This window comes from Salarias fasciatus, chromosome 6, assembly GCF_902148845.1.
Source record: "Salarias fasciatus chromosome 6, fSalaFa1.1, whole genome shotgun sequence".
Taxonomy (NCBI): domain Eukaryota; kingdom Metazoa; phylum Chordata; class Actinopteri; order Blenniiformes; family Blenniidae; genus Salarias; species Salarias fasciatus.
Window position 1 is genome coordinate 21,080,326 of NC_043750.1, and position 21,821 is coordinate 21,102,146.

General features: G+C 41.0%; 1 protein-coding gene across 2 annotated transcripts in view; it reads right to left on the reverse strand.

Annotated features, from left to right (window-relative positions):
• The window catches only part of inpp4b (inositol polyphosphate-4-phosphatase type II B), a 161,030-nt gene that overhangs the window by 37,449 nt on the left and 101,760 nt on the right, over positions 1 to 21,821 (reverse strand). For both annotated transcript variants that reach the window (XM_030093257.1, XM_030093256.1), the window contains exons 9-11: positions 15,554 to 15,684; positions 7,333 to 7,437; positions 3,532 to 3,640 (exon numbers count right to left, since the gene is read on the reverse strand). In XM_030093257.1, the coding sequence (XP_029949117.1) occupies positions 3,532 to 3,640; positions 7,333 to 7,437; positions 15,554 to 15,684 (345 nt within the window). The remainder of the gene's footprint in view (positions 1 to 3,531; positions 3,641 to 7,332; positions 7,438 to 15,553; positions 15,685 to 21,821) is intronic.

Sequence of the window (21,821 nt, forward strand, 5' to 3'; positions counted from 1 at the left end):
ATCAGGTAAAATGAAGCATACCAGGAAACTCCAGTCTTATTGTGGATGACTAAAAATAGCAACATGTCCACACTACATTTCTTCCTTGGTTTTCCTAAATGATCAATAGGAATTGGTTATAACGGTAATGAGACAGAGAAAACCGCTGGGCCCAGTGGCATAATTAAGCCAGCATCTCCGGCCGATAGCTAATTAATAGTGTAGAGGAAATTAATGAAGAGCTTGTGGCGTGCCGCTGACAGCCAGCAGGAGTAAAATGTGGCTACGTCAGCAGAGAGGCCTGCAGCACTTCAGGTGGCTGCCAAATCCTCTTTTGTCATTTAGACAGTGCACTTTCATCATAGTTCTTCTGGCAGACCACTGCCACATGGCCACAGCAAAAGCATACTGTTTGCTATCAATGCAGACATGCGATCACAAACCAGATGCCTGAGAATCCATCAATCTCCATCTGTTGTTGAATCCTCCTCCACTGGGCACTCGCCGTGCATCGCTTTTCAGAATAACAGCCAAAGCTGTCCTTAGTGGTTGAGATGCATTCAGACCCTGATTTGTGATGAGAGAAGTCTCAAGGCCACTGCCAGCTTCCATCTCCATCATCCACAGAACCTGGAGCAGGTTTACTCCAGACCGGGCAAAAAAGTAACGAAGCTGCTGTCCGTCAGCGCAGAGCTCTGGCCGCTGCCAATGTCCCGTCCCCCAAACGCATGGTAATCCCGGTAGGAACGCATTTTGTCGGACAATATGCTGCTGGTCACATTCAATCTGAACAACGGTCCCAAGAGACGCTATTAAAGGTGTGCGGTGTGGTTTCAACGGCTCTCCGAGTCCCACATACAGTTCTGCAGTTCTGCTTGACCAGGAGTCCTGGCGAAATGACAGCGCTTTCCTCCTCCAGGACACAGTGGACATACTTCAAAGACACACGTCGAAACACGATCTGCACCACAGCCTCTGCTTCACCTAACTAAAGTCAACGTCACTGAAGGGACTTGTCAAACACTGGAAACGATGTATCACCTTGTCTGATACAGTGAAACAGATGAGAGAGAAAAACCGGCAACGTTCAGTTCCTAGGAAACTGGTCTCAAAAGAAGTCTGATGCATCATTTTTCAGATTATCTGAATAATTCAGCAGAGGCTGTTAATGAAAGATTAGACCACCCCAGAACATCCACTGCTATTTCTATTGGGTTCAATTAAAAACGGATAAAAATGCAGTGACTTTTAAAATAGACATTTAAGTGGAGCTGCATGCATTAATGAAAGATAAATGCTTTTGCCCCGTGTGTGCACGTGCAGGGTTTCCTGTGGAATAAAATGTGCGGCTATTGATTAACCTCTTTCAGGGCCCATCCTGAGAGACAAACTACATTGCATACTCTGACCAATGCCAAGTTTGGCCAATGCAGGTTTTCTCATAGATCTGAAGAGAACAGCCCCCCCTCCCCTCTGCTCCAGTGTCCGGGGAACAAAGACGAATAGCTCTTTTATTGCCCTCCTTGTAACACCTCTACGCTCAGGTTCTCCTTTTCCTCCTCCTCCTCTATCTTTTTCCATCTTCTCTTTGATGAATTAATATCACATTGAATGGCCAAGTCTCACATCTCGCCGATTGTTCCCTTTTTAATCAAATCTGATTACAAAAGGCTGCTTCTGAAAGGCAAGGAGGGATACTGGGACAAGTATAATGAGCATGTCGGTGAGTGTGTGTGTGTGTGTGTGTGCATGTGAATCTGCAGAAAAATACCAGACATGCTGGGCAATTAAAGGATTCTCACCTGGACAGGACTACAGCTCTTCACATTAATTCATACATGGGCAATATACACAAACTAAACCATGGCATAATTCATATTTTTCACTTAATTAAATGTGAACATTCATTGAAATAGCGACAGAAAACAGGATTCAACTCAGATGGCTGATATTAACTACTATTTCTGACAGGGAAATGACTATATTCCAAGTCAAACATGTGAATGGCTCGATGCAATGTGCAGCCAGTCAGCCAGGCGTAAAATTGGAGAATTTAAGCTACAGTGAGTCATTAGCGAAGTCAAATATGAAACAAAAAGCTCTGTCTCCCATGAGGATTCCTTCTGAAGTCTAATCTCTCATTCAAAGTAAATGATTTCACTTCAGTGGATTCTCAAAACTGTGCTAACCTTATCGTTGTTCATGCTAGCAGATAAAACTGACCATCTTCAGCAGTTTCAGTTGTGCACTATGGCGTAAATTTTTTTTTTTTTTCCTCAGCACAGGCTCCCAACTATTTTTCCCATCACCTTATCCATTTTATACCCATACCTCACTCCTCTCCATCTCGCGTCTCCTTCTCTTTCTTGAACTGCAAACTCTGTTACTAATTGGATCTGGCACGGTCTGTAATGACTTTGCACTCTGTGGGGAGCTATGGGAAAAATCACCCTTCATTTCTTCTGGCATCACTCAAGTGACCACATACTGAACCCCAGCGACATATAGCTGCATCCGACATCCAAAGGGCAGAGACAGCACAATTTAGAGCATACTGCTGATCGCTTGGTATGGGAGAGTCCTGTGGATATTTTGCTCCAGTGTGCACCATCGCTCAGTGTGTACATAATAATAAATGTATGTTTGTGTATAACATAATAGCACAATCTCAATTTATCCGAACGGCCGTGTTTGTGAAGCCAGAGGTGTTGGTCAGTGGAGGAAACACGCCATATATATTTTTGCCATCGAGTAATCAAGCAGAGAGCGGCTTCAGTGCCACAGACTGAACTCAATCTAACATAAAAATCAATCTGAACATTTTTTTCAGTGTCGCAGAAAACAACTCGGAAAATGTCTCAGCTTGGACCACTGGTCTGAGCGAAGCCTCTAAATTACATCAATGTCCTGCTTCGAACAAGTGCTTCTGTGACTGATTATTACAGTGCTTCCTGGTGACTCAAGTGACAATTACTGATCAGTGTCCAAATACAATAGCTTTTTTTTTTTACTCATTCAAAAAATAAAAAAATTAAAATTAAATGGTGTGATTGAGTTCACAGTGGTACCTAAAAACATTACTGACCATTTTAAATCACTTCTTAGGTTTACATTTGAGAGTAAGTGTCTTTTTGTTTAGCCTGTGATGATCACTGACATGCCTGATTGGGTGAAGTGGTGTAAAAGGTGGATGGATAAAACCTCAGTGTGACGCTCAGCTTAAAGCTAAAAAGTTGCAGCAATATGTACGACAATCTTCAGAAAAGGTCAACATAAGCATAAATGTAGAGAAAAACATTCAAGGAGAGAAAAAGAAAACTTTTGCCAGTGGAAATGAGCTGGCACAGTGTAGTTTAAGCGTGAACTGACTTTAAGTTGTTGTATTAAAAATCAAACCCTTTCAGCCAAGGATGGATTTGTCTTATTAATTATGACTAACGTAAATTCATTTGTCAATCCACGCCTGTTCACTTAGTATGGATCTGTATTAAATCAGTCTAGCTCTATTTAAGTAGATACTTTTGTGGTTAAAAAAAAAAGTTCATTTTGTACCTTTTTTTCTCTGCTTCATATCTGCTGAGGAGCCGCTGCAGCCCGCCACACTTGAAGCCCTGGAAGTGGGCTGCGGGTGCACCGACAGTGACAATGTCGTAGAACGCATCTGTAAAGAGAGGAAATTGAGGTCAGTACATTTAAAATACAGATGCAGCCCTCTGGAAACACTCAAGGACCTTGAAGGAACAGAATTGTGAATCAAGGAAACACATTCCATCTAGTGTGAAATGAATGTTGTGTCTGAATATCAAATTTATAGCTTTACAAATGCCACTGATAAAATTCACTTGATTTGTAATGAACATTTGACAACCATGTTTACCAAGTGCTTTACAATTAAAAGAATGACAACAAAAAATGCTTAAAACAATAAAACAGAGTTAAAAAAAAAAAAATGTAAAACATGGGCTTAAATGAAAATTACAAGAAATAATCAAAAACCATTCCAAAAAAAGAGATTAGTAGGGGTTCTGACACTGAGGGTTATCAGACTGATAAGAACATTGAAGGATTGAAAATATCAAAATGACATTTCAATCAATCTTAAAACTCACAGCAAGCCAATGAGGCGCACCAGGACAAGCACAACCTGGTCAGTTCCTGTTGTGTGTGTCAAAAACCTGGCAGAAACATTTTTGCTGTGATCTTTGCACATTATGTTAACGATACAATAATAAAGGGGGGTACAGTAATCTAATTACCTTATCCAAATCAAATGATCTGATCTTTTGTGAAAGCCTCAGTAAAACCTGTACAATTTTGGAGAAAATAAGAGGTCGTCCACAACAGTTAATAAGACTAGTGTCTGACTTAGAGTCTGTAAATTAAACAGGCCAGATTTTATTGTGAGTTGCATGTTGGTGTAGAAGTTCCTGTTTTTATGAAAGGTTGGACGCTGGGCCATGATATGTCTCCCTACAAAGTTTTATCTCTTACAAATCGTGCAACAAACACACAAACAGTAATTATGAAGCCACAAGTGTGCCACCTGCAAACACACAAAAGAGCCATCACACCGTGCCTGTGTCTACCAGCCCTCGGTCTCTCAGGATATCTCCTGGTCTTAATGCAGAGCACCGGTCCCACGTTGAACCAGAAGGACAGCCAATGTCACAGAGTTTCAATTCAATTTGCACACCGGCATCAAAAGTAAATAAACACTTCACAAACAGCTCGGCGGGCACAGAGGTGCTTAGAACAGACCTCGTTTTGAATGAGTAATGAAAGAAACCGACAATTAAATCAGAAGAGCATGGGGGCAGGAGGGGGGTGTTTGGGGGATTAAGAGGGGTGGGGGGGTTGCTTTGGTGTGGTTTTGTGCCAGGTCAGTTAATGAACACCCCAGAGGAAGCGGGAGTCCACAGCCCTGTGCGCAGGAAAAATCACTTCAAGAAAAAAAAAAGTGTAAACACAATTTATTGACAACTGTTTCTAGTCTTGTCACAGAGAAGTAAATGACAGCACCAGAATACGCCGACAGTGGTTTGATGTCGGGTCTTTGCTACTACCTACTGTTTCTTCCATTAATTAGCCCTTTGCCTGGCCATAAGACTCCCTGACCGCCACGTGTCTGGCCCCTGGAGTTTTCACATATCCAGGTTTTCTGTAATTGGTTCTCCCACTGCTCAGCTGCACAGAAAAACAATGGTGGGTTTCAGAACATCAAGCACAATGACCAATTTGTGCTTGATTTGCCTGCTCTTGCTCTCACACCATCCGTTTCCAAATGAATCAGCAACAGAACAAGGTGTTTAAGTACCAAGGACAGTCGTGCTCTGAAAGTGAAAACTAAATGTGGCAGTCCGAATAAGAGGTTATAATTCACACTCAAGCAACACGATGAGGCTTTTTAGCAGGGAGAAGACACACTTTTACTTGACCCCACTGAGGGGTCTTTGGGTTGCTTTCGGGTCAGCTTCGTTAAGTAAGTCTGCTGGGCTCTATACACTCGGCGGTTTTCTGTTCAGAGGCAGCCATGCAAAACAAATGAAGACTGCTCAAAGATAGAAGCGTTACCTCTCCCTGATTTCCTTCTCCTGCTGGGTGATCAATAGACAAAATGAAAATGAATGGTTTAGCATTGTTGAGTAGATTGCATAGCCTAACTCCAGGAAATGCATCACTTCAGAAAATCAAATGGAACAATAGAGCAATTGACTGCGGGAGGAAACTAAAACCGCTACATTCAGACCTTGGCTCTGATGTCTCCTGTGCCCGACTGATTGCAATCATTTATTCTATAGAATATGGAGAGTTCAGTTGCAATCTTCTCTTTAGCCGTTTCCTATTTGACAAGGTTTTATTTGCACGTAACAATTCAAAACAAATCGCCACATATCTTGTTTGGTTCAATTCAAACTCCTTTAGACCGCTTTCAACCGAATCCATCACATTTCATTGTAACGTTGAAAGAGCCACATCAGCAGGGATTGTTTGTTTTAATGCATCAGTGGTGCCTCCCACTTCTTTCCTCCTGTGACAAGCCTTATCAGAAGTGGGAGTATGAAAGAGACAGAGTGTGGCCACTGAGCCATGAAGCGACATTGTTGTCTAATGTGCGGACTGGTGCTCATGTAGAACAGCCGTCTTCAAAGCGGCTCTGGTGCAGTCGAGAGCCTGAGCGGGGCACAACAGCAGGACAGGTCCGGAGATCGAGGGGATGCCTTTTCCCAGCATCAAGTTTTCTTTCTCGCCTCCCTTCTTCCTGTTCTTCCATCCTTTCTTAATAATTCATGATAAAAATGAATTCGTGAAGAAAAAAAAAAAATACAAGTTTATCCAGTTTGTTAACCTGAATTTATGGGGAATTAAAAATACAAGTCTCATTGAAAATACCATACATCTACTAGATAAGATTTTTTTTTTTTTTTTTTAAATAAGAAAAATAAAAAAATGGATATAAGCTCATAAAGAATTTGGTTCGTGTGTTCTTTGACATTACTGGTGTTCAACAATACCCTCATCATTTTGTTTCACTATAAAACAGGGGAAGGATAATGTCACTTGCACGAGTGCAGCACAGCCGATTGTTCACACACATCACACAACAGCTCAAGTGGAGTTGTCTGCAGCCGAGTTAAGGTGTGAATTGGGCCCATGGAGGGTAATTATCGGACTGTCCATCAATCAGCTGACAGCCTTGTGTGAAGCTTGCTTTAATATGGTTTCCCCCCATTTTTCTGCCTTGACAGTGAAAGAAAGTTGCCGGATTGTGTGATGACTGCACTTTTGCTTATTTTATCTGTCATCCCTGAGGTCTTCTTGGAGGGAATGACAGTTCATGTCATGGTTTGTCTGTCTTCACTTTCCCATCAATCACCTGGCGTTTAGTTGAAATGGATCCCACTTGCAGATCGTGAGGCAGCAGTTAGTTGCTTTAATACACTGAGACAGTTCCAGGGCAATAACAGCCTCTGCCAGCCAGAGAGCGGCAGCGGGGAGGACAGCTTAGTGCTTCACAGTAGAAAAACGCAGAGGGCTTAATTAGCGTTTTGTCTGTTTTTCAGAGGCCAGGGTAATTCTCACCTTTTAGCCCAGGAGGTGACCTGAAACCACCCTACCAGAGTCCTCTGAAGAGCTCTGACAGATGGAGAAGCCAGACACAGACAGGCAGCAGCAGACGACAGCCACTTATAGAAAAGTCATATGTTTCAGAACTGTGTTTTGCACAAGTGGACAGAAAACTTCGATCGCACAGCTCTTCTTTTTCAGAGGCCGCTGCTCAGACACGTCTGGAAGGAAGTCTAAAAATATATGTAATAATCAGTCTGAGAGAAGTCGAGAACATGAGTGTGATACCTGTTTTTTTGGGGCATGTCACCCTCATTCTCTGGGTGTGCAGGTTTATCGGGATGAACTCCAGAGACTTCTGGGCCTTGCAGCAGCTCGGCTTGAAGGAACGACCTGAATGAACAAGAGGCAAAAACAGAAACAGATTTTTTTTTGTTAAAAAAAAAAAAAAAAAAAAAGCAAAAGACATGACAGCTGCTCAAAAAAGCAAGATGGAACATGATCAGGCTATCGAAGAGAAAAATACAGTGAAAACCTCCTGTCTTACGGAAAGCTCCTGCTGCGTACTAAAGTTACAAAATGCTCAATTCAACATACTCGCAAAGCAAACGGGACCAGATAAATGTACGACAACAGTTGGTCTACTTGAGAAGTGAAAAGATAATTCTCACTCAATGAAAAGATTTAAGATTGATCTTACAAGCAACTACAGAACTTAAGCTTTGCAGATCTACAACAAATTCATTTATATGTTGTAGACACAGCTGCCAACAACACCACAGCCGTTCAAATACAGACACACCGAGGAAACCAGGGTTCGATTCCTGGTCTTGAAACTTTTCTCCGAGTGCATGTGGATTTTTCTCACTTCCTCATTGCGAGCCTGGTCATAACATGACTGGTCCAGGATCTGCTCTACAATTTCACAAAATATATAAAGAACATTAAAAATGTGGACTTTGATGTCATGTATTACAACTGAAATGATTTCTTTCACGTGTGCATCTGCTGCATATACATAAAAGGCTGTGCTTTATCACAGAAAATGTCCCTGTTTGATGTTATCCCGCTGAAAAGTAGCAAAGTTTTAATTGAATGCCTAAAACATCCACTAATGTGCAGTGTAATCCTTTAAGCACAGGATTTTAAGCCTTTTGCAGCCACTACTTTGCTAAAACCTCCCAATTAATTTTTTTTTCTATTGCCAAACGATACTCTTTGTTTGTGGCTTATACTTCGGCTCACAAGCAAAATCTGAATTTCACTTTGACTACATGACTCCTTAATGTTTAAACAGGGTTAATTAGTACGTTTAAAATGAAACAAAGCTTTCAGAAAACATAAAAGAACAGAGGGATTTTTCTTTTGGGTGCTGTTAGAGGTAATTCACACACAATGAAGGTATTCAGGAATAGATACACAGGACCAAAAGATACAAACAGTATAGGCCTATTTAGTATCAAAACTTTTAATTGAATCTTCTGATCTGAACAAAGAAAAACAAATCATAAAAAAGGGTCTTTACAGTCTCTTTGCCATCAGCAGTAAACACACTTGACGGTTTATTAACACAAATATCAGGTCAGGCAATCACATGACAGCAGCTTAATTTTGACCTGATGACATGACCAAGACGACCTGAAATTCAAAATGATATAATTGATTTTGCTGGTATTCTCACACTCAATCATCTCCACAGAAGGCAGAAAACAATAACCCCAAAACACACACAACCAGTGAGCCACAGCTGAGAAGCTTCAGATCTTTAGAAAATAACAGTCTTATGTGATGAGTCTGAATTTATGTTGCAAGAATCAGAGGTAGGGTTGAATTTTGTTGGATAGGTCTTGAAAGCATGAATTCTTTCCAGCATCAAGAGTTGAATGTGGTTGAAACGCAAACATTTAAATATATATAGAGGCACAAGATTGTGAGTTAAAGCTTGTAAGTGCTTGTTACATTTTCTTATCTTGTGAGGCTAATGTCTCATGAGGTGAAACTTGCTGCATCTATTGTATGACAGCCTCTAATGCATGACAAATTCAGCAAAATAGACACTTCACAGCACTCTTTTTTGACATGCACCAAAGCTCACCTTTAAAAGAACTAAATGGAGCTGTACAGTCTTTCTTCTCTTGCTCATTAATTACCACTAAGGTGACACACCAGAATGCACCAATCCCAATCCAACAACAAGAGACTGAACCGACACAGACACTAATTAAGAAAACGTTTTTCCCACAACATTTCTTACATAATTTGGCAAAACATGAAAACAAATCTCAATTAGTCCATATAATGCTGAAACTGCTGGCCCACTCAAGCTGAAACGTGTTACCTCAAAAATGGATGACACTAATGACTCAGTTGGAAGCGACCGCAAAGTGGTGCTTTTTAAACACTGAAAATCAGTCATGTCTTCTTTCTCTCTTATTATGAGCAGATTGTTGTTATCAAGTATATGAATGTAAACAGATGCTACTTCTAACTAATGACTGCATATTCTCTTCATCAAATGTAGTAAAAAAGCAAAATGTGAGCGCTCCGCGTAGCAGAATGCTCCTCTAATACTAAACTCGCTGTTTAGTATTAGAGATGCATTTGAACAATCAATAATTCATGCAGCACAAGATTACCTTTTTGTTATCGGCTCATCTAATGTCTAGCAAATGTTGAAAAGGTTTTGTCCCAAGTGTCAGGGATGTGGCCATTAACTCAATGGGACGAGGAGCTAATAGGTTTGATAACAGCTCTTTGAGCCCGCTCTTAGGGACACAGGTGCTTTTGGCTAAATGCTAATTTCAGCTTGAAAACATTCCCAGCATTTACCTGGTAGCATTTATCAAGTTCATTATGGTTTGCTAATACTGCTCATTGCCACTGAATGCACAAGCACTGCAAGTACAGCTGAGGAAATCAGGATTATTACTCTTTGCAGCTCTGAGATTGCAAACTGCAATTTGCATTGGGCGAATTCAAATGTTGACCTGATGATGGTGAGGCAGGAAATGTCAAGAGAGTGACAGATGTTAAAATGTTCCCAAGATGGGCTGTAACTATCTGCTGGAAATTTCACACAAATCATCTAAAAAAGTTCAAAAATCTCATTGTGAAGAGGAAAAGAGAAAAGATCACCAGGATCAGCCGTGTCTCGCCCCTGGGGACTATTAAAAACTATTGCCACAGGGTAGTATTGTACTGAATGGCTCTGCTGTCGTCCCTGCTCAGTGGGCTCTCCGTGTCAGCTGTGGAACTCTGGGGACCCGACTAATCGAGCCAGTGACCGTTGCAGGTTAGATGAATTAGCCATATCAGATCCCCATCTGTTTGCCCAGGTGGGCTGGCGATGTGACAGAGGGAATGGATGCCAGCGTCTCGCCACTATCTCTTCTTTTTAATCTTTCCTGTCATTTCTTTGCTCTCAGCTACTTTTCTGTCTTCTTTTAAATCCTTCAAAAGATGAGCAACCGTTATCCTATGCATTTAGGAACGTCTGACTGGGTCCCCAAGGACAAGTTCCAGAGAGACAAGATCACAGACAGCAGGAACTCGCCGCTGAAAGCAGAGTGAGGTCTGTCACGTACAGGCATGACGTTAGATACACATATGGATACACAGGAAGTCGCCTGTCTGCACTCTGTGTTCACTTCATTCTTATTTCTGTTCATCCCCTGGAAGCTTACAGACGTGAACAAACAGAACAGTATCACTCGTAACCATGGGGGGAGTGTGCCCAATGAATGCAACTGACTGATCCAGACACAAAGAAGAAATATAACAGGTGTTTTCTGGACAAATTATGTGAGTCAGACAATTCCACAAAATCTCTCCTAATCGGCTGCCACTGTTCTCCTCCAGCAAAAGCCTCGAACCCGTCATAGAGGGCAATCCAAATTGTGTGACACGCCTCTCTGATAATGCTCACTGCTGCAGAGCCTAGTTTGAAACATGCTGCCAAACTTACTGGCTGATTCATGTAAAAAGGAAGTGCAGAGTAACAGTGAGACATTCAGCCTCACTCACAGGTGCACTGTGACTTACACCAATGTGTAAATCAACAAACGGCTCTGCAGATATTCCTCAATATTGAAAATGCTGATCGTCAATTTCTCTCTTTTGTATCACCAAAGCGTAGAATTTTACGTCTTTCAAACACGGCGTATTCAATGACTTCAATCAGCACTACAGTTGATGCACTGCCTCCGTTGTGTTCTTCCTCTCAAAAGATGCATTATTACAGACTCCTCATCTATTGCCATGCTTGTTGTTTACTACCCTGTTGCCATAGAAATTGTTACACAGGATTCTTGAGTCAGAGTAGACCCTCGAGAGGAGGACAAGTGTAACATGCATGCCTAAGTAAAGGATGTATAGAGATTTAAGTGCAGTAGCAGAAAAAATTAACTGAAACAGACATATTCATTTCGTGCACATGTAAGGGCATAAACATTCTGGATTTTTAACCCACTTCTGTATCACAAACATGTAGAGAGGTAGGGACGATCAGCCACAGTTTGCATCATGTCAGTTCATCAGTTGCTCCTGAAGGTGCCAAAGTGTAAACAGAAGCTCAGAGGGGACGGAGCTTTTTCTGTTGTCTCCAAGTTGTAGAATGAGGCACCACTGTGCATCAGACAAGCCCCTTCACTGTCTATCTTTAAAAACAATCTTAAGACCCACTTTAACTCATTGGCTTGTAACCCAGCTTGAGACTCTGCTCCTGATCTTAGTGTCATTTTTATTGCTCGCATTTTATATGTTTCTATGTATATTTATGCACAGCACTTTGCCGCAGTGGTGGTTGTTTTTAAAGTGCTTTATGAAGTTGAGTTGAGTAGGATAAGCAACATATTTGATTGCTATTGAAGTCACCTGCAGTCACAGCTCTGCACAAGCCCACTGGACAATGCAAAACATAATTAGAGTCTCCACAAAGCAACCTCAGAGACAGATGATCTTCACTGCCCCAAATTCAAAACAGCCTGTGGGCTATACTATCCACTCTGTTCGACTAACAACCAGTAGAAGACAACAGTATAATGTAATCATTCCGTAAATGTGGAAAAACCACAACAACAACTATATAAGTAGTAGAAAAGGAAAGTAGAACATTCTTAGTTACTTTTATGAGCAAGAAAATAGTGCAGGGAATTATGGTGTTTGGAAGATGGAGAGGATCCCACAGGGAAGAATCAAGGACTGCCAGCTGGTGCAGATAGCACTGCTGAGCTGCCCCATGCTGGGGAAAGCTTGTGGAGCTGCTGCAATAAATGTGCACTCATGGAGGCTGAAGTGTAATTTCATACAGGCCAGTTTCTTCTGGAGTAAGTGGCTGATCTGCAGAGGAAGGAACACAAATGTGTGTATTGTTATGTTAAAGCTTTGGGCTAGAGAAGTGCTAAAGGCAATAAATACCCTTGATTGCTGTAATGTTCCCAAAACTGGTATCGCAAATAAAGCCACTTACCAACTTCAGCAAATTCAAAATGCATTAACACAGATCATAACTCAGACTAAAGCCGTCGAGATATATCTTTACATACACCATTCAAAATCCTGCTGCGGACATTCAAAGCTATCATGATTGGCCCTGACTCCATCTCTCACTACCTGTCTGTAGAGGAAGGTCAGAAGGTGGTTTCAGGCTACACTGTGCCTAAGAAGTCATGTTGGATGCTGTTCCTTTTGAACATGGAAGGTATAACACAGCATTTGCTTGTGTTTTTTTTGTTTTGTTTTTTTGGACATGCAAGCACAATTTCCAAAAGATTTTGAAATCACAGATAGGCTGGATTTATGTAAAGACCATCTTTCCAGTCATGAAATACCCTTTAAGGCATGTTAAAGGGTTTGATTCCAAGGTCCTGCGGTGCTGGGAGCACAGCAGTCTTTTTCAATCAATCTACAGTTATAACATGCTGTAGATACAGAGAAGAACTGGACACATGCTGTGTGAGCAGCGGAATCAGCCGGAGAGAGGGAGAATTGAACAAGCAGGTCATGGCCGACACAACATTTTTCCTCATTCAACCCCTAGTTCTGTCTTTTAGCATTCGGGTCATTATTTTTACCTTTCAAAGCAGGGGTAGTCTGTGCACTTCACTGCTGAACATCCACACTTGGAGGCAGCAGACCATAGACACAACCGCTCTGATACAGGTCTTGCTGAACGAATCTGAAATCTCAGCTCTCACATCCACCTGTCTCACTATCTTTACAATACCCAGGCTTTAATGCCTGCCACAAAGATTTATGATGCTCCTATAAATGGCCACTAAGTTTTAGTCATCCCATAGGTGAAGTTTTCTTGCGGTGCATTGGCTACAAATAGGATGAGTGACAGCTTGGTGCCAATAGTGTGAAAAGTCCAATAGACAACGCAGTAACTGGATCATGTCAGTGGTTTTATGTAGATCTCTGGTTAAAAAAATAAAAGGAAGAATGATCAATGCATTAATATACAGTCATTAGAGCAGCTCATGCGTTCCCAGATGTTAGTGCATCATGAAATTTGGATAAAAAGGGATATAGCATGCAGTTTTTTGAACTTAATTAATTAACAGAAATAAATTTGGTAAAATATCTGTTTACATAAAAAAAAAATCTTTGAACATCTGACCCATGAAATACAAAGAGCACCGATTCCTCTTTGCACATGAAAACCCTTCTGACTTATTAGTGCTCTCTACTAATACATACACAGGTCGTTGTTGTTTTTTAAAGAACTTAATATGTATGCATAACTAATCAAATTTAATGAGCACATTGCAAACCTATAAAATGTGATCATTTAATCATCTAATTAAATATGTGGAAAATGCTCTGTCTGTCTGATGGAACCATCTGGTATTTGTTATCCGTTCTTTAAAAACAAAACCTCTGGACTCGTATCAAAATGTAACAGATTTCTGCATTTAAACTAAACATATCAGAGTTAAATGCAGTTCTTACATTTGAGGATTTTCAAAGGAAGAACATATTTATTCATTCTCTAAAAGGTCCTAATTTGTGTATGCAGGCGAGTAATAGGGCAGCTAGGCCCACTGACTTCATTTTAATGAACTACTTTTCTGATGAACACTGCTCAGTCTGCACATTTGTCACCATTTGTTTATCCTGATAATTATGTTTTCAATCCTTGTCTCCCCTTGTCTTTGCTCCCCCACTCAAACTCCTCCACAGTCTGTCTCTTTTTGTCTCCTCTCTCATCCTTTTTTAATCATATTAGTTATCAATAATTAATCTGCAGCAGCTTGCCAACCCAGCTTATTTAGCAACGTCTGTCATCCTGTTAAGTTAATGCAGAACTGGATTAGAGTGGCAGGATGGGCTGGGGATCCTGTGTGTTATTGCTGCATCTGGGCCATGCAAGGGGACTTGTCAGGAACCATAATGACCAAAGCCACATTATCCATTCCCTCAGCTCCCTCCCCCGTCAGAGCGCAGGCACGCAGCGCACAGGCTTAACCATCTTTATTTCTTATCAGCTGGACGGAGCAAAAAGCAACGGAGACAAGTATCTCATTATGGGGGATGAGAGTAAATCAGTGTAAAATTAATCAGCAGCCATAATGGTCATGAAGAAGATAGTATGGTAAAAAATGCATTGCAAGAGGCTACTGAGAGGGAGAGCAACAAATTCAGAATGACTGGCCAGTCCCTGAGCTTTCCTTTTTTGTCGTTTGGATTTTCATTAGTTACATTTTAATGAGGTTAGCTGAGGATGGTGGCCGACGGTGCATCATGAACACCTTCAATGTGTCGTTGTGAATAATCAAATGAGACGGTGTCTTCAGGGCTCGGCTGTATTAGTAAGGACAACGCCTTTTAATTTTTGCTTGTAAGCGTTAAACTGAAACAAAACTCACAGTTCATCCAATCCATATTATCTCATGAACATTTACCGTACATTTCATGGAATAATTATTTGTTTGGTTCTGTCCTTTTTGAAGAATAAGGAACTGTGCAAATAGTTATGTGCCCTCATTACAGCTGACCAGGTGAACACATTTGGTAATTGGAAATATTAGTAAAAATTGTGCCGTATGAAACAGGATGCTGGCGTGGAAGTGTGTATGAGAGACTTTGGGCGCAGAATGTGTGTTTGAGTGTTTTTTATAGGACCAGTGTCTTCAAGTTGAACAAGTGCATGGGCACACAGGCCTATTTCAATTGCCCCTGATAGAACCTGTGTTGCCATGGAAACTCTTGAGAAGCAACTTCTCACTGAACTCGCAACTGACACAAATCACTAAAAATCCAGCTTTCAGTTCAAAGTTGTTCTTTCGTTTTGAATTTAATCAAGAAATTTGGAGTTACTGCAGCGATTATGAGCACTGTCATTATAGACCACACTCCTGCAGCTGTTTATCATGGCGGTGCACCCAGGAAGCACACAGCACAGGGGAGACTTTCTTCATTCCAAAACAATGTGATTCATGGCTGTAGGTCGAAAGAGTAAATTTGTTGACTTAGTTATTGTAAAATTTCACAGTGAGTGCAGCCATACCAGTGATCTTGTCCAGTTCGGCCAGTGTCTCCTGGTACGAGCTGATGATTCCTCCATATCTTGTCATCACTTCCTTCCTCAGGTTGTCCCAGTGAGGCGAGAGCTCCCCCAGTTCCCGCAGATCCTGTACCCTACAAATAAAGACAAATCTGTGAGGATTCCATGGATTTTAAATGTATAGATTTCACAACATGACCTGTTTTAAGGAAGAACAGACTTGAGTTATATCAATGCAAAATCTTAGATTATCTTAGACTAATTTAAAGGTGCATTAAGGAGTTTTTCAGCTTCAAAAATACTTATTTTCCACCATAAATATTCAATAATGTCTACAATGTGCCCTGACATATTCATTGCAAGTACCTCTAACAGCGCTAAATTGTCACTTGACAGTTGCAGTGCCGGTCCGGCACCAGAATTTTTTTGGGGAGAATTTGAGATGATGTGACATAATGCGCGCTCCGGCTGGCCTGATATCCTTAAGTTTCGTTTTGTCCGCCATTACTCCGCCAGATGCTTAGCAGCAACAACTGAGCAGCACTGAGGATGGAGCTTCCAGAAAGTAAGAAAGGACCGGCTTCTAGCACTGCCACACCTCCAGCACTGACCCCAGCAGGCAAAAGAAACTCAAATTTTACTCGAGCGCTACTTAAAGAGCGAGGAAGGAGTCCCCCTCTTCCGTGCACATACATGGATGGAAGCCACAGGCACGAGTGTTTCACTAAGCTGCAGTTACGCCCAAAGCCTGCAGTGGGCGCTGTTTCACATATAACATGCAAACTCCTTAATGCACCTTTAAATTATGATATATAGAAAATGTTATAACTCCCAAAAAGTAGAAAAATCGAGTTTGTAATACCTTCAATCACATACAAGATTTATCAGCATGTTTATCAGCACAATCACCTAAAGAGACACACTGATAAAGACTTTTTTTTTTTTTTTTTTAAATGTGTAACAAACAAGGTGTCAATATCTGTGGCGAACCACAGAAACAAGTTCACACAATGTAAAATCAACACAAGCACACATCGTATTGCGCAGTATCTTGCTAGGCCACATTATTCACACATTTCTGTGGCTGGTATCCACTTCTCCCTTGGAACGTACCATCCAGAGGCAGAGCGTGGGTCTCAGCACAGAGGAGGTGGAGCATTCTCGATGGGCCCTTATGATAGTAATTTTACCATTCAAACTAGAATTTGGCACTCAGAGCGCAGACCTCCGCCACAGCTCAAATCAGTCACCAACAACAATAAGAACATCATATATACTAAACAACATTTTATTTCTCCTCAACGCATACAGTGTATGGGAGAAAGCTGTTTGTTGCATGTTCATATCTCAATGTGTTGCCTCACAGTGACTGACACTCCGGAATCCCCCTATTTTTGCCTGTTCCGGATCCTGGTATCCGGAATACTTCCGTGATCTGGATCAGCAGCTGATATCTCTTAGAGTCATTGAAGAACTTACACTGTAATTTTTTGCTAAGCCCCCTTGACATTTATTGTTGAGTTATGCCCAACTATGTCAAAGACTGCCCTATCTCTCAATGATAAAGAATTCTTTAAAACATTCCTGGATCCAGACAGTGATCTGGATCATCACCAAAATTTATTGGATTCTAAGTTAGCCCAAGACCCACCTTTCCACAAAGTTTCATTGCAATCCGTCCATAACTTTTTCAGTAACGTTGCTAACAAACCAACAAACCAACCAACAAACCGACGTGATTACATAACCTCCTTGGTGGAGGTAACAATACCTCATGCTACCATCAAACAACACATTAATGCTCACTTTTATTGAGCCAAGCAAGCCTATATGCTTCAGACAGCAGAATAAAGTCACAAACCAGTTCACAAACTTGTTCTGAAGAACACACACACACACACACACACACACACACACACACACACACACACACACACACACACACACACACACACACACACACACACACACACACACACACACACACACACACACACACACACACACACACAAATGCAGCCTGACAGGTGTCAATCTCAGGGCGTCCGCTGTCCATGGTGCTGAAAACTCAGATTAAAAAGTCACTGGCTAAACCTGTACCATCTTTGATACAGCTTAAATATAAAATGAACACAGTTGGTCTAAAATTACACAATCTATTCAGATAGATATAGACACAGCTATCTATATCTTTTGGAATTCACGTATATTAGAAAAAAAATAGACTCGGTGGTCTCTTATAGTAGAGGGCAACACAAGGCACATTCAAATAGGCAGGTGTTTAAGACCACAGCATTCTGATAAAGATAATATTTTTGAAGGTTTTATGGACTCACCAGTGGCTCCGATGTTAGGTTTTGGGTAGTGCCGCTAGCGGCTAGCATAGTGTTTAGCATGCTGTTTAACTTCCCTCCAGAGAGTTCAGATCAAATGCAAAAGAAAAAACTCATTCATGCCGCACAGCCAATCAGCGCTGGCTTACAGCTCTGATGCATTCATGGACAGTCGTAACATAAAAATTGGCAAATTGGAACCCACAATCATATGCGTATACCTTCTCGCACACACTGCACATTTTATTATAATTTATTTACGAGTAAATGTAAACATCACATGAAACGGGGCCCTATGACCTTGTGGGCCCTGGGGTGACTGCCCTCTTGCCCCCACTCTGGCTCCGCTACAGGTACCATCCCTCACATTAATATATTACACAGTCTTGTAATCCTCAATGGTGTCAGTGGAGGAGGTAAATGTCTGTCCTTGTTCAGCCAAAGTTAAAAATTTGCCTGTCTGTTTTTTAAGGAAGATAATTGAAGCTTGTGGACTTCTCTTGGTGTTTGTGTATGCGCTCAATTTTTTTTTTTCCATCCAGGAGCCACAGTTTATTTTAGTGGCTGATCATTTGCATATGAAAAGCCCCATCGATGGACAGATATAATTCAGAAACCAGCCCTCAAGCACCCACTGAAAAGTAAATTGCAGATTTTTCATAAAAATTAGAGGTTGGAGGAGGTTTTGTGCACTAATCAGGATAAGTGATACATACATGCATTGTTTTTATGAAAATTAGCCCAATTTTATACTTCATGCAGTCTGCACCCTGTCTGAAAAGAAAGGGCACATGTCTAATGCATGTTGGTTCGATTCATTGTGAAGATTAGGTGTAATTTATTGACTGCATAATGTAGCGATTTTTCTTTGTTGTAGTTCAACTGCTACAACAAAGCACTGGGTGCAGATAAGCCTCTGCAGATTATATCCTTGTTTCTTCCAGGTAAATAAGTTATTTTTAGATTACTTTGATGTATTTCAACACAGCACAGTGTGGCGGAAAAAAAAGATGCCCGACAAAAAGAGAAACGGGGGTGGGTGGGGGGTGAGAGGGAATTTCAAGTCAAGGTCCAACAATGTGCAAACAAACCCAACCGACCATGTTTTGTATCATTTGTTTTCGGTCAAAAACAACAGTCCAAAAAAAGTCTAAAACCATTCATCTCTTCATGGTGTCTGCTTTGGACACTGGAGAGAACCTGGAGTGTTTCCCAGCTGACACTGGATGAGAGGTGAGAGACACTCTGGACCCTGTATATCACACAGGGCACGATGCGGACATTTGATTTCATCAAACTTGGTTCTGAAAACAGTGTCGTAAAGTGATCAAACTTAAAAAAAACAAAGTAGAAACTTTAAACTAAAACTTGTTGCTTCATGGGGTGATTTATTTTAACGTGCACACAGTCAGCTTTTAGTGAAACATATATAACAAACATTTCTGTGTGTGGACAACAAGATCTTTGTTTTTAATTTTCTTTTTGTTTTTTCCCCCCCCCCGACTACAAACAGCAGGACAGGCTGTATAAAAAGGACGATTCACAAATGAAACTCTTTTCTCATCTGCCGGCTCTTCCTTGCTCTGAACAAACCTGCAGCTTGAAAGAAGCTCCGGGCGGAGAGGCGCTACATGCTGGGCGACTCAGCCAACATGCTCGGCAGGTGGTTGTAAGTAACTTGTGCTTATGGCATAGGAAGAAGGGATGCTTTCTGGCAAAGTAAGTGTATTTCAGATTACCGCGAGGAAAGAAAGCACACAGCAATATTAGCAACAGGACTGCATGTATAAATTTAGGTCGTCTTTGAGACTAATTTAATTTTTGGAGCCTATGCGGCATTAAAAAACACATTAAGCTTTAAAGGGATTTAAATAAAGAAAAGCAATTAATATACGTCTTTATTTAAAACAAGCTCAGTGGACCCAGCCATCAGAAAGGCCTCTTCTTAATGAAATGTACTTAATGGAACTTTCCAAGAAAGGGAGGAGAAAACATCTTGTGAACTACAATGGTGCGAAAATTTGAAACTACGAAGACTGAAAACAACAACACCAACAACAAAAACCATCAAGAAACAAGCCATAATAATAAAATTTTAGTTGTATCGCAACAATTTGACAGATTTCTCATCTCCTTCACATTTCCTGGTGGTTCCCAGTAAATCTATTGTTCCCACTGAATCCACTTATCTTGAAGTGGCCCTTGCTACCACAAATAGACCACTTTAACCAATCAAGGGATCAATGTTCTCACATTCCCTGATTTTAATAGCATATGTGACATAGAACGGGGTGGTTGCAGTGGTTAATCATACGTAACTGTATGTTGAGATTATACGTCTCTGACACTGCTATTTGTGCTGAACGGGGTCAAAATGTACTATTGTCACAAAGCAGATCTGCTATTTTCTTTCTGGAGCGGAAAGTGGGGTGCACACAGCATAGAATGAATCCTTATTTAAACACATGTTCGCTCAGTGAATATTAAAGGGTAAAATGGTGGCAAATGTACTGTCACTCCATTACTCAGTGCTACAGCGTAAAAGGAGCACTGATAGTATGCAGGCTGTTGAAAAGGGGGCCCAATCTTTGAGTCTTGCCTCTAATATTTAGTATACGTTTTGCAGATTTATGTGTTTGAAGATAAAAACATGATTTGTAAATGTAAGTGTTTAAATGATTTTTTTTATTATTCAGTAATTACAACTGTTTGCTTGTTTGGGGATTTTATTGTTTCGGTCCGGGCTACTTGACTCTGGGCCTTGAGGGACGATGTTCTGCATGTTTTATATCTGTTCCTGGTTGAACACACCTCAATCTCATGTCGATGTCCACCAAGCTTTTAAAAAAAGAGGATCAGTAACGAGCCCCCATTGCAATCCTATGTGCTACAACTGAAGGAAACCTAAAACATACAGAAAGTGGGCCCAGACACTGACTTTCTAAATTTTTTACCGAAACCAATTAATCACAGGTCATTAACATAAACTGTGCAATTAATGAAATTAAGAATTTAATCTATCAACAGCAGGTATCCTCCGACTGTCACTAACTCAATATTGTTAGTTTAAAAAGAAATGGAGAAGTTACTAATTATGGCCAACAGCCCAATAAACAAACTCAAAACTTGCTTTAATTTGTTTGGCTCCTGATAAGCAGAAGAGGTGAAAGTGTTGTTTAGTGACAAAGTTTTTGAAATAATGAGCAGATGATGTAACTAGTTATAGTTTTCAAATGAGTTTCATCCTGACTGTTCTCCTTCAGTGGACTCGGTTCGTGTCTGTTTTTGCCAGGCTTAGTTTAAATTAAGAAACGCTTTGGTTCAAAAGTGCCATCTGTATCTTGGCATGCACCAAACAAGCTAGTCAAACGCTCCAGAACAGCAGGTCTCAGTCACCTTCCCAACAATCTACACCTAATTTTATTTGAAGTATAAATGAAACAGACCAAAGACTAGGGCTGGGTACCGTTAGATATTTTCTGGGTACAAGTACTTTTTCGATATCTCACGTACGGTACCGGTTCCTAAACGGTACTTTTTTCAGTACCTGCCTTCACGGTGCACAGACGACGCCATGACTGCATTTGCACTTCATGCCTCTAGGTGTGCTGTTTGCATGTTCAACCTTATTTTACACAGACACCACAGAGGAAGAAGGGCGCTGCAGGCGCTGTGCAGGCTGACACTCTCTCTGAGGCTCTCTCTGCATGTTGTTGAAAAAAAGAGTGTGAGCCGGTAAGACGTGGTAATATGTTCAATGATGCGATGCACCGTTTTTTCAGTAAACGAAAAGAACTGAATGATCGTTTCTGCGCATGTTTATTGACCACGCAGCCACTTTAATAATAATAATAATGCATTGGTTTTATATAGCGCTTTTCAGGACACTCAAAGACGCTTTACATTGCATTGCATTATTCATTCACACCATACTGGGT